The sequence below is a fragment of the Myxine glutinosa genome, chromosome 5 (genome assembly GCF_964187855.1).
Source record: "Myxine glutinosa chromosome 5, kmMyxGlut1.1, whole genome shotgun sequence".
NCBI classification, from domain to species: domain Eukaryota; kingdom Metazoa; phylum Chordata; class Myxini; order Myxiniformes; family Myxinidae; genus Myxine; species Myxine glutinosa.
Genome location: NC_136265.1, coordinates 108,836,952 through 108,850,789, shown reverse-complemented (window position 1 = coordinate 108,850,789; position 13,838 = coordinate 108,836,952). Strand labels below are relative to the sequence as shown.

Here is a 13,838-nt window from a genome sequence, read left to right as displayed (position 1 = left end):
CTTGAGTGAGGAGAGATAGTGAGGAGAACTTCCAAATATATTGTTATTCCTATTCTTATTGTTATTGTCATGCTGTTATATGTAATGTTTACGCTCATGGGCGATGTTTATTAAAGATCGCACCCTAGTTAGTCCATGTACAACACGTAGCAAGCCATAGATTCTTCTTTAGGTATTTCATTCGTATGTGTTTCAGGTAAGGATCTGTTCCCAATAGTTGAATCTGCGTTGCATTAATCAAATAAGATAGGCCCCTTTCAATTTTCCCAATCATCTCTCCCGCTCGTCAAAGTGCAGTAGCGGTAGGGTAGCGTTCGCTGTCGTTTGCCTTGGGCTGTTTGCTGGCACCAAGCCGCCATTACGCACGTGGTCTCAAGCCGAGGAAAAAGGGGGCGGAACTACAAGAACAAGGTGTGGCACGTGAACTCATCATCAGAGGTGGAGCCAGCGAGCCCTTGCCGGCCAACCAGTGCCGAGGTGAGCCGACCGGTAGGCGTGTCATCGTAGCCGGTGGCTTGATACAACAATGGACATTAAAAGCGGCTGCGAGGGACTGCTTCAGCAGATGAGGTGAGAAGGAGTTCGGGTCGATGAGCTGGAGCGGAGCTGGGAATGCTCCACGGACTGCTTTTGGTATGAGTTGTGCCACGAACTGCTGATGGTAACGGACTGCGCAGGGGACCGTTGATGATACGAACCTTGTTCGAGAGAGAGAGAGCGTTGGCACGAGCCACATATTACGTACGCCGTATCCCAGTTTCCCCGATATATGTAACGTCCGCTCGCGGTCCACGATACGCGCTCGCTGCCTGCCAGGGTTTCCCGCCACGACGCGAGTCCACTCCTGGAGCCGGACCTCAACGCCCTACCGTCTGCCTGGACCTTCTCCTCCTTCCAGCCATTCCTTCCTGCCATTCCCTGTTTGTGTGAGTCTGTTTGTTTTGTCCGGGGTTATAATATAAGACTGTTTTAAGGCTTGCCCTGTGTATCTGCTTCTTCTTCTTCACTGTACATCCCCTTTCGTTTCTTCTTTGGTTTTGGTTTTGTATATAATTAATAAATTACACCTGTTCCTTCTTATACTTTGGTTTCTTCTTCCCCGATCGCTTTAGTCCCTTCTCAATTGAGTACCTGTGGCACGATTCGGCCAACGCTTGGAGTCGGGTTTAGTCTCTTGTTAATGGCCTGAGTCGTGGCTCGCTTCGCTCGGCGTGTCCATTACAGCCGTGGCTCGGGTGGGGCTCATTTCCTCGCTTACCGGAAGGCGCTGGTAATTAGGTCATAGGAATAATTGGCCTACTACCCTATTCAGCGCTGACCGGAGGTGACATCATAGCCCCAGGACTCGGACGGCCAGTGTGAAAGACAAGGAGATTAAACCCCCCTCGGTAAGGGGAGTGCCGAAACCGAGATCCATAACAATATATATATATATATATATATATATATATATATATATATATATATATATATATATATATATATATATATATATATATATATATATATATATATATATATATATATATATATATATGACAATATATATATATATATATAACAATATATATATAACAATATATATATATATATATATATATATATATATATATATATATATATATATATATATATATATATATATATATATATTGTTATATATATATTGTTATATATATATATATATATTGTTATATATATATATATATATATATATATATATATATATATATATATATATATACAGTGGGGAGAACAAGTATTTGATACACTGCCGATTTTGCAGGTTTTCCCACTTACAAAGCACGTCAAGGTCTGTAATTTTTATCATAGGTACACTTCAACTGTGGAAGACGGAATCTAAAACAAAAATCCTGAAAATCACATTGTATGATTTTTAAGTAATTAATTTGCATTTTATTGCATGAAATAAGTATTTGATACATCAGAAAAACAGAACTTAATATTTGGTACAGAAACCTTTGTTTGCAATTACAGAGATCAGACGTTTCCTGTAGTTCTTAACCAGGTTTGCACACACTGCAGCAGGGATTTTGGCCCACTCCTCCATACAGATCTTCACCAGATCCTTCAGGTTTCGGGGCTGTCGCTGCGCAACACAGACTTTCAGCTCCCTCCAAAGATTTTCTATTGGGTTCAGGTCTGGAGACTGGCTAGGCCACTCCAGGACCTTGAGATGCTTCGTACGGAGCCACTCCTTAGTTGCCCTGGCTGTGTGTTTCGGGTCGTTGTCATGCTGGAAGACCCAGCCACGCCCCATCTTCAATGCTCTTATTGAGGGAAGGAGATTGTTGGCCAAGATCTCGCGATACATGGCCCCATCCATCCTCCCCTCAATACGGTGCAGTCGTCCTGTCCCCTTTGCAGAAAAGCATCCCCAAAGAATGATGTTTCCACCTCCATGCTTCACGGTTGGGATGGTGTTCTTGGGGTTGTACTCATCCTTCTTCTTCCTCCAAACACGGCGAGTGGAGTTTAAACCAAAAAGCTCTATTTTGGTCTCATCAGACCACATGACCTTCTCCCATTCCTCCTCTGGATCATCCAGATGGTCATTGGCAAACTTCAGACGGGCCTGGACATGCGCTGGCTTGAGCAGAGGGACCTTGCGTGCGCTGCAGGATTTTAATCCATGACGGCGTAGTGTGTTACTTATGGTTTTCTTTGATACTGTGGTCCCAGCTCTCTTCAGGTCATTGACCAGGTCCTGCCGTGTAGTTCTGGGCTGATCCCTCACCTTTCTCATGATCATTGAGGCTCCACGAGGTGAGATCTTGCATGGAGCCCCAGACCGAGGGAGATTGACTGTCATCTTGAACTTCCTTCCATTTTCTAATAATTGCGCCAACAGTTGTTGCCTTCTCACCAAGCTGCTTGCCTATTGTCCTGTAGCCCATCCCAGCCTTGTGCAAGTCTACAAATTTGTCCCTGATGTCCTTAGACAGCTCTCTGGTCTTGCCCATTGTGGAGAGGTTGGAGTCTGATTGAGTGTGGACAGGTCTGGAGACGGCTTTGCGGTCGGTCTTTGCGGTCTTTGTGGTCGGAGACGGTCTGGAGACGTCTTTTATGCAGATAACGAGTTCAAACAGGTGCAGTTAATACAGGTAATGAGTGGAGAATGGGAGGGCTTCTTAAAGAAAAAACTAACAGGTCTGTGAGAGCCGGAATTCTTACTGGTTGGTAGGTGATCAAATACTTATTTCATGCAATAAAATGCAAATTAATTACTTAAAAATCATACAATGTGATTTTCAGGATTTTTGTTTTAGATTCCGTCTTCCACAGTTGAAGTGTACCTATGATAAAAATTACAGACCTTTACGTGCTTTGTTAGTGGGAAAACCTGCAAAATCGGCAGTGTATCAAATACTTGTTCTCCCCACTGTATATATATATATTGTTACGGATTCGTCATTTCCGTTGTTGTGGTTTTCATCCACTGTAAACATTTTTGATTCCATGTACTATTATTGTTGTCATTTAAGGGAGATAGAGGTTACTATTTTCAAAAGGTAAAAAGTAAATGTTTTAAATGAAACCGGAACCGGACGACGATGAGGAGGAAGAGGAGGAAAAGAAGGCGGAGCGAGTGAGTCTGAGAAGAAGCCTAGCTGCTTCGAGTTCTGGAGCAAACGCTGGCGAACGGGAGTCACTAGCGAACTTTCGGGTTTCCCGGGAAAAGGATTCCTGCGACAGAGTTATCGCTGTGACAGATCAACCTGCGTGTCAGGTTTTTTGCGGTTGATTCCGAAGAGAATCATTGGTGTGCCGTTACGTCTCGAGTACGGGCCATTGGCCATTTTGCCTCACGCTGGATTTCTTATCACTCTGGGCTCTTTGCTTCGCTTCAGCCATTTTCACCGCATTCAGACGTTTATCTGGTGTGTGTGTGTGTAACGTGAATTTTGAAGGTAAATCTGTGGTTCGCTGATTTGGAGCCGTGAAACGTCTATACCCGAGGGTGTGGTTTCCCAGTCGCCTGGAGGGCGCCTTTGGATTTCCCATTCGCCTTGAGGGCGCCTTAGCGCAGCTTTGGCCGCGTGACTGTGACTGTCATCCGAATGGGATTCTGATCTCGATTAGACATCGTTCTGATGATTGCTGGAGCGGCTCGACTTTTGCTTGATGCCGGAATACTTTGGCTTGATGCCGGAATAGAGACATTGGGGAATGTTCTTATTTTCGCTCACTTGGAGCACAGTGAGTTATATTGTACGAACCTGATGGTACCATCATAGGAAATATATATTGGTTGTACAATTGATTACTATTGTTGTTGCACTGTTATTCTTGTGTGATCTTAATACAATATTTGTTTGTTGGTAACAATTGGTGTGGCTTCACCATTGATCTTTGACATACAGAATAACACATTTTTTCTGCCGTGACTCCTCTCGGGGCTCGGAGGTACACCGTGACCGGGGGTTGGGAGGGAGCACGTAACAATATATATATATATATATATATATATCTTATATATATAAAACACAGTTTGTGTGTGTGTGTGTGTGTGTGTGTGTGTGTGTGTGTGTGTGTGTGTGTGTAATGTTACCGATAGACTCCGAAACGGAGAGGCTCACGTGCTTGATATTTGGCATAGACATGGCCATTGAGCCTGGGACGAACATGGCCGAGACCATATTTGACGAGATCCATATTTTTTAATTCATATTTACCTCAGCGCATTTCAGCGAAGTACCCGCTAATCTCAGCCAGTGCGAGCAGCTCGCTGATTCGCTCAGAGCGATCACGTGATGTTCCATCCCGTCACACGTCACACGTTTGCACGTAATTCAGGGCAAAAAGCGATTGCGTTTTTTCACCTTTATGCGATCGTGTTTTGTGTCGATTTTGTGCGATATGAATTAACTTTTAATTCATATTTCGTGTTTACGAATTCGAATACGAAGGATTTCCCCTTTCCCCTTTCGATTTCGAATACGAATCGAATACGAGCTTGAGTCGAGAGGGCGAATGTACGGGTTGGGAATGTACCGGTCTCCCTTCCCCCACCCGGCAACGCCGGTACTGGAGGGCGTGGGTCACAGGATCGGTGAGTCTCCAAAATCCGCTTCGTGCTCTTGCGAAGATGCAGGACGATGTCGCGATTGTTGTGCTGCTCTCCGACCATGAGAACTGCAACGTCATTGTTGATTGGCCCTCCCCTTCCCTCCCCTCCCCCCTCGCCCCTCCCCCTTCCCTCCCCCTCGCCCCTCCCCCCTCCACCTCCCCCCTCCCCCATCCCCCTCCCACATCCCCCTCCCCCTCCCCCCTCCCCATCCCCCCTTCTCCACCCCTCACCCTCCCATCCCTCACCCTCCCTCCTCCCTTCCCCCCTCCCCCTCCCCCTCCCATCCCTCACCCTCCCCCTCCCCATCCCCCCTCTTCTCCCCCTCCCCCTCCCCCTCTTCTCCACCTCTCCCCCTCCCCCTCCCCCTCTTCTCCCCTCCCCCCCTCTTCTCCCCTCCCCCCCGTACCCCTCCCCTCCCCTCCCGTCCCCCGCCCGGCAATTCCGGGTACTTATATATATATATATATATATATATATATATATATATATATATCTGCTATTGGGGTGTTTGCTCAGAACATGTGGATGCACTTATTTTTTTGACTTTTCAGCAGAGGGATTTCCGTCAAGAGATTAGGAGATGAAATAAAGTAAATATATATTTTGTTAAAGGTCAAAAGATGATTCGTTCATCCTATTATTTGGAAGATCGATATGATGTTCGTATTTTTCAAGGTCTTACTAAATACTATAGCACATAAGTATTCAGACTGGCCACTCAGGGAGCGAGGAGATTGTTCATAGGATCTTAATCGCAGCCTTTTTAGATGCTGAATTTTGAACAATAATACAACAACACACCAAGAGGAAGATCAAAATACAAAATAATTTCTCCCCCTCCCCCTCCAACTGTCTGGGGCACGGGCAATGCCAAGAAACAAACCCTGAGGTCTCCTCGTCACTGCCTTTGCGTAAAAGACCCGGGGCTTTCCGTTTCCTCGGCATAGCTGTGATGGCTAATCTATGGATCAAGAACAAAAAAAGGATTCCTGGGAGATCCTTCCCTCCATGCAGGGAAAACCAGTGTCGCAAGTTTGCGTTTGTAGTTTCAACACACGTTCCCATGTACCCATAAAAAAAATCTTTTTTACATCACAAACCATCCTGGCATTTCCCTGCAGTTGGATTTATTGAAATCTGTGAATCTGTTCTCAAGTTATAACACGACAAACAAACAAGAAATGTGTCATGGAAGATAGCACGATACTGGCAAAATACCTAAAGTGATTTGTTGACTTTTGGCCTATTTTGACCTTTTGACCTAGATTGACCTCAAAAATAATTGGTGGTTGTATTCGATGACCAAGTATGCAGATCATCTTCAAATATGAAGTCAATCAGATGAAACTTCACGATTTTAGAAATTTAACCTATGTTGACCTTTTGACCTTGAGGCCTCAAAATAATTGGTGGTTGAATTAAATGACAGGATATGCAAATCATGTTCAAATTTCAAGTCAATTGGATGAAAATTGAGGATTTTAGAAGTTTGACCTAGAGTTGGCCTTTGACCTTTTGACCTCAAAAATAGTTAGTTTTCCAATTTCGTGACAATGTGCAAATGCTGTTCAATTTTCAAGTCAATCAGATTAAAATTGATGGGTTTTCAGATGAAAATTGATGATTTTGGAAGTTTGACCTTGAGTTGACCTTTGACCTTTTGACCTCAAAAATAGTTTGTTTTCCAATTTAGTAACCCACTATACAAATGCTCTTTAATTTTCAAGTCAATCGGATATAAAATGGCGATTTAAGAAATTTGACCTCCAGATGACCTTTGACCATTTGACCTCCAGATAACTTGGTAAAGTTTCATGCTGATTGGTTTAGAATTGTGACCTGTAGGCGATTGACAAACAGACAAACAGACGGAATACCAAAGTTGACCGACCAATATACTTGAAAAATCTTTGGTGTTTGCAAGTAACAGACAGACAGATGGACAGACCAAGTATGGTGGCCATTTTTGCAAACATAACGGAGCACCTCAAAAAAACCGCTTGCTCCACTTGCCAAGCGGTTGATACGGAACGGCTGGCTTGGCAAGCGCTAGCAAGCTACTTGCTCATGGAACATACCCCAGATGTGACTGTGACGGCACTTAATCACAAAGCCCACGATGGAGCGAGCACATGTCTTCCTTGGAAGAAGAAGTGTCATTCAATGTTATAAAACAGCTGCTCTGTGTTGGAACAAATTCGTGAGAGTCATTCGATGTTGTGCGATGTTCTTGCTGCGCTCCTCCTCGGGTGTAGGGAATGAATCATGACCGTGGGGGCGTGGCACGCCGTGTATCCCCGCCCACCACGCCCCTTCCTGCTGTTTGCCTCAGTAGGGGCGTGGCATGTCGTGAATCCCCGCCCCACCACGCCCCTTCTTGCTGTTTGCCTCAGTGGGGGCGTGGCAAGTCGTGAATCCCCGCCCCACCCCGCCCCTTCCTGCTGTAAGCACAGCCTTACCTCTCCAGCAGTGGTCGCGGCTCGTGCACCGAGTAAACATGCGATGAGCGCTTTTACCATTTCGCGGCTTTTTCAAATGGTCGGTCTCGATGCTCGCGCCTGGGCTTACCTGGGCGGGAGGTCGACGGTCGGGTTAGGGGTCGCAGCCGTGAAGACGCACACAGAGCACGTGATGCTCCGCTACCTGGGTCGTTTGTAAACGTTAACACAGTATACGGGGACGTGTGGTGGACAGTGTGTGTTGGAAGGTTTCGTGCATAGCTGCACAATCCCATTCGTGTGGATAACCATGCACGAGGAGGTGTGATGATGGTAGGCCTATGTTAAAAGATGCAACCACATGTATAGGAAGTAGAGGTGTCTGTGTAAACGTAGTGACGCTTTACAAACTACACCAAAATACAACCTGGTGTAGAAGAAATGGAGTGTAACCCCACCTGAGGTCATTTATTTATTACGTACACAAATTGTAAGTCCGACCCCGACCCGTTCGTAACCAAGAGATTGTCTCTAACTCAGCACAAGTTATATGTCCCGTCATACATGACGGAGTATAGTCGCACACATCATGGGACATGCAACATGAGCACAGACAAAGCGTCACTAACCGCCGTGACGGTGTCTCCCAGCAGCGCGACCACAATCACCAGCAGCCTGCGCACATGGAGGAAGGAAGGAGGTCCATTAGAGAGAGGAGGAGGAGGGGGTCCGTTAGACACTCGGATCCATACGGAGAAGAACACTCACCGCAGCACGTCCGCGGAGCCGCGTACACCGACCGTCCGACTAGAGCGGGCCCCCGAGAGCTGTGTACACCGAAGCATTGTGTCCGTCCGTGTCCGTCCAGGTGCCGGTGCTCGTCGCGTCTCCGTCCAGGGTCGCTCAGGCGGCCCCGATCGGCTCGGACGCGGGAGGCGGCAGATCTGGGGAGGGGCCCGGAATGCTCGTCGTTCTCTCCGTACGATCCTCCCTCCTCCCCGCTCCCCAATCCTCCGCCAAGGACTCCATGTCTCTACATGGACATTGTCTCCTGTATTTGAAGCGGTCGTCATGGCAGCGCAGTTACACTTTGTTTCAATAACTCCGTTTCTCAGTGTCCGTTTACTGCTCTTTAATACACAACCAAACCCCAAGAGTCGGTACCTCTGTCTGAGACTTCCCTGTGACATGTTTGTCTATGTGTTGTACCATCTTCCCAACCGTGACGACTCTATCCACATCTCTCTGTCAGACAACATGGACCAACTTTAAATCACTCATCCCAACTCGCTCTCTTCCTCATATATTTTGATTTGTATCCATGTGACTTGGCTGGGTGTTAGTACCTCTCTCACCAACCATGGACCTTCAGACATGGCTCCATGGAACTGACCCAATCCGTGAACTTTCCAACCCGGATCTCTCCCAATGCCAAATCCTCCATTCTGGAATTGGAAATGAACAATTTTCCTCCCTACGTCTACAGTTCTTCCTCTGCTCAAATTCCTTCGTCTGATCACGTGCTTGAGAGAGAGTCAACAACCCTGCCTATTCTCAGAGACCCACCTCAGTGCTGGCGAGACAGGTAGTCCATTCAGGTACACTGGCAGGGACTGCAAACCGCCATCTCACATCAGGACTGGCGAGACAGGTAGTCCATTCAGGTAGACTGGCAGGGACTGCAAACCGCCATCTCCCATCAGGACTGACGAGATAGGTAGTCCATTCAGGTAGTCTGGCAGGGACTGCAAACCACCATCTCCCATCAGGACTGACGAGATAGGTAGTCCATTCAGGTACACTGGCAGGGACTGCAAACCGCCATCTCCCCTCAGGACTGGCGAGACCGGCAAGACAGGTCGTCCATTCAGGAAGACTGGCTGGGACTGCAAACCACCATCTCGCCTCAGGACTGGTAACCCATATCTGCTGTCCCAGATATTAACTCGGTCTGGGAATTCTTCCACAGAAACCTGCTCTACAACAACCCCATCTCAGATCACCTATTTGGATTCAGACCTGGTCATTCTACCTTGGACATGCTGCTTCTACTCTCCCAACAATGGATGGAGGCCCTCAGTGTCAGACATGAGATCAGGGCGTCTCTCTGGACATATCTCAAGCCTTCGATACAGTCTGGCATCCCACCTTGCTCTCCAAACTCTCTGCCTATGGAATCCAAGGCCAAGTCCGCTCTTGGAATGCCGACTTCCTCCACTCTCGTAGCTCTCAACATGTGGTTTTCAACGGAACCCTTTAATCTCCTCTCCCGGTCAAGGCTGGAGTTCGCCAAGGCATTGTTCTGGGCGTAGTCCTCTACTCCTGATCTTCATCAAGGATCGCATTGAAACTCTCTCTCTCTCTCTCTCTCTCTCTCTCTCTCTCTCTCTCTCTCTCTCTCTCTCTCTCTCTCTCGCTCTCGCTCTCGCTCTCGCTCTGTCTCTCTCTCTCATACCCCCTTTATCTGTTTGACGACTCCATCCTGTGCTGCAAACCTGAAACATCCCTAATTATTCAGGTTGACAGGCAGCAGCGTCTTCCCTCTATGCACACCTTGATGGAATCACAAGCCCCTCAAACACTTGGAATATGTCTTTCAATCCTGACAAATCCCACACACTCTCTCTCTCCAAGAGGACTGTCTGGCGACCCCTCCATCTACTTTCTTAACAATTCTCTTAAGGAAGAGGAAGTTGAGTCAATCAACCTGTTTGGCCTCATCATAAGCCATGATCTTTTTTTGGGCAAACCAAACCACATTTCAAAGTTGGCCTCCAAAGCCACTGGGCATCCTCCGTCGTTCAGTCCTTCCTTGGCATACCTGAGGTCCTATCCACCTACAAGGCATTCATCTGCACCTTGATGGAGTACTGCTCTCCCCTCTGGGCTGGCTCCCCTGCCTCAGACCTTGCTCACTTTGATGGAGTACTGCTCTCCCCTCTGGGCTGGCTCCCCTGCCTCAGACCTTGCTCACCTTGATGGAGTACTGCTCTCCCCTCTGGGCTGGCTCCCCTGCCTCAGACCTTGCTCACCTTGATGGAGTACTGCTCTCCCCTCTGGGCTGGCTCCCCTGCCTCACACCTTGCTCACCTTGATGCCGTGGAAACCAAGGCCTTCAGTATCATTGGAATGTTTCCGTGATGAACCTGGATCCATGGGCCTGGATCACGTTGCCATCGCAGACTGGTTGGTGCTCCCTCTCTTCTACCACCTCCGTGCTGGTCTTGTACCCTCTGTGCCCTTTCCATGCCCTTTCCATGCTCTTTCCATGCTCTGTCTATCTCAAGTTTCCGAAATCTAGAAACACCAACTCCCTTTGGGAGCATCTGCCTGTGCAATATCACGTGATGTTGTCCCAGTGTCTTTGATAATTTGACTCGCCATCACCAGAGCCTTGTTTATGGATATTTTCATTTCAGGACATTTTCCGACAGGTTGGTCTTTTTTCCTGGAATATTGGCTTCAAGTTCCATCGGTATACCAAATTTAACCTTTGTCGCACACCTACAAGGTACTAACATCAATATGAATACCAGAGCCTTATTTATATGATTATTTGCATTCTTGTTGGAAATTTTGTATTTTTCTGATTAGGAAACTAAAACTTTGCGCTCAAAGCAAATACACATTCATGAAAAGGTAATCTCATTCGGATATTAAACATCATTTATTTTTATATCCATGGTTGAGGCTCATGGAAGAGCTGGAGCAGAATGGAATGGAACAAAATGTGACGTGGGCTCCAATAGGGGCATGGTGTGATTCGGGCATGGTGTGAGCCGGGCAAGGTGTGAGCCGGGCAAGGTGTGAGCGGGGCAAGGTGTGAGCCGGGCAAGGTGTGAGCCGGGAAAGGTGTGAGCCGGGCAAGGTGTGAGTGGGGCAAGGTGTGAGTGGGGCAAGGTGTGAGTGGGGCAAGGTGTGATTCGGGCATGGTGTGAGTGGGGCAAGGTGTGAGTCGGGCAAGGTGTGAGCCGGGCATGGTGTGAGCCGGGCAGGGTGTGAGTCGGGCATGGTGTGAGTCGGGCATGGTGTGAGCCGGGCATGGTGTGAGCCGGGCAGGGTGTGAGTCGGGCAAGGTGTGAGTCGGGCATGGTGTGAGCCGGGCATGGTGTGAGCCGGGCAGGGTGTGAGTCGGGCATGGTGTGAGTCGGGCATGGTGTGAGTCGGGCAAGGTGTGAGTCGGGCAAGGTGTGAGTCGGGCATGGTGTGAGTCGGGCATGGTGTGAGTCGGGCATGGTGTGAGTCGGGCATGGTGTGAGTCGGGCATGGTGCGAGTCGGGAAAAGTGCGAGTCGGGCAAGGTGTGAGTCGGGCAAGGTGTGAGTCGGGCAAGGTGTGAGTCTGGCAAGGTGCGAGTCGGGCAAGGTGTCAGTCGGGCAAGGTGCGAGTCGGGCAAGGTGTGAGTCGGGCAAGTTGCGAGTCGGGCAAACTGCGAGTCGGGCAAGGTGTGAGTCGGGCATGGTGTGAGTCGGGCAAGGGCAGGTCTCCACAATAAGTTTGGTAACTTTTACTTTTGAACCTGGCCGTGCAGGTGTACACGATAAGTTTATTTGGAGTTTCCAGGACTATTTGGATTCACTGGTTGTAGAACATTTTCAAGGATCCTCATTGGTGTGGATAACGATATGTGGGGTTAAAGGTTTGGGTGCTGACGGTCACCGTGGGAATGTGCTTCATGCGCCCGACAAACATCGTACTGGTAAAGGTGCAGGGCACGGAATTCCTCAGCCGCACGGCACTATGTAGAGCGGTGCATGCGATGGTGCTGCACTATGTAGAGCGGTGCATGAGAGGGGAGGTGCACTATGTAGGGCGGTGCATGCGATGGTGGTGCACTATGTAGAGCGGTGCATGCGATGGTGCTGCACCATGTAGAGTGGTGCATGAGAGGGGAGGTGCACTATGTAGAGCGGTGCATGTGATGTGATGGGTGCTGCACTATGTAGAGCGGTGCATGCGATGGTGCTGCACTATGTAGAGTGGTGCGTGTGATGGTGCTGCACTATGTAGAGTGGTGCGTGTGATGGTGCTGCACTATGTAGAGCGGTGCATGCGAAGGTGCTGCACGATGTAGAGCGGTGCATGCGAGAGGGAATGACGAGGCGGGATCTCAGCTAAAGCCTCCAGTTCGCCCATCCCAGTCTTTTCCCCTTCCCTGTTTCCCCCCTCCCCTCTTTCCCGATATTACTCTTCCAGCGTCGCTCCGTCGCTTTTTACTCGAGCTCTTCGTCCCCCCCACCCCTGATCCATCTTCTCCCAGCAGCAGCAAAGAGCATGTTGTTTGATACCGACAAAGCACCACGATGAACAAGAGTGTCGCCTTCCTCGCTGCGCTCGCGCTCTCTCTGAGCTCCGCGCTCCTGCGCTCCGACGCTGCAGTAAGTACCGCGAGTACCGGTCGGGGCTGCGGTAAGTACCGCGAGTACCGGTCGGGGCTGAGATAAGTACCGCGAGTACCGGTCGGGGCTGCGGTAAGTACCGCGAGTACCGGTCGGGGCTGCGATATAAGTACCGCGAGTACCGGTCGGGGCTCCACTTCATTCCCGAGGGACCCGGGGCGTCTCTGTTTGCTGTGAACGTGCCGATCGAGCACCCCCAGCACCCGCACCACTCTCGGACCGCTCCTCGATGAGCTTTTTTGAACTTTTTGAAAGAAGATCCACTTAATGTTTGTGGATCCGTGGAATGCGGGAGCTTCAGGATAAGCGGTTTAGTTGCCCGTACAGTGCTGTTCGCGCGGACTGACCGCTACTTTGTACAGTGCACCGAAGTGTTAACATCAAAAGTACCATGACCTTATTGTACACCGCTGTGTATGTACCTACGTGCGTACCCTCGTCCCATAAAGTGCGCATCTCATAATCATCTCCTACCGTCCGTTCTTTAAGTTTAACGATATAACCGCGTATGTTACTTTATACAGTGTGGTTTACTCCAAGTCACCACTTTATACAGTGTGGTTAACTCCATGTCACCACTTTATACAGTGAAGTTTACTCCAAGTCACCACTTTATACAGTGTGGTTAACTCCGTCACCACTTTATACAGTGTGGTTTACTCCATGTCACCACTTTATACAGTGTGGTTTACTGCAAGTCACCACTTTATACAGTGTGGTTTACTCCAGGTCACCACTTTATACAGTGTGGTTTACTGCAAGTCACCACTTTATACAGTGTGGTTTACTGCAAGTCACCACTTTATACAGTGTGGTTTACTGCAGGTCACCACTTTCTACAGTGTGGTTTACTGCAAGTCACCACTTTTACTGCGTCACCACTTTATACAGTGTGGTTTACTCCAGGTCA

The 13,838-nt window shown here is 48.5% G+C and overlaps 2 protein-coding genes across 3 annotated transcripts in view; one reads left to right on the top strand and one right to left on the bottom strand.

Moving 5' to 3' along the window:
• COL4A6 (collagen type IV alpha 6 chain) overlaps positions 1-8,473 on the bottom strand; it is a 576,802-nt gene extending 568,329 nt beyond the window's left edge. For both annotated transcript variants that reach the window (XM_078778521.1, XM_078778522.1), the window contains exons 1-2: positions 8,299-8,473; positions 8,160-8,205 (exon numbers count right to left, since the gene is read on the bottom strand). In XM_078778521.1, the coding sequence (XP_078634647.1) occupies positions 8,160-8,205; positions 8,299-8,375 (123 nt within the window). In that variant the 5' untranslated portion in view covers positions 8,376-8,473. The remainder of the gene's footprint in view (positions 1-8,159; positions 8,206-8,298) is intronic.
• Positions 8,474-12,717: 4,244 nt separating this feature from the next.
• LOC137427257 (uncharacterized) overlaps positions 12,718-13,838 on the top strand; it is a gene marked incomplete at its 3' end in the record, with an annotated part of 346,903 nt that continues 345,782 nt past the window's right edge. The window contains 1 exon segment of the mRNA XM_078778504.1: positions 12,718-12,907. Coding sequence (XP_078634630.1) covers positions 12,833-12,907 — 75 coding nt within the window.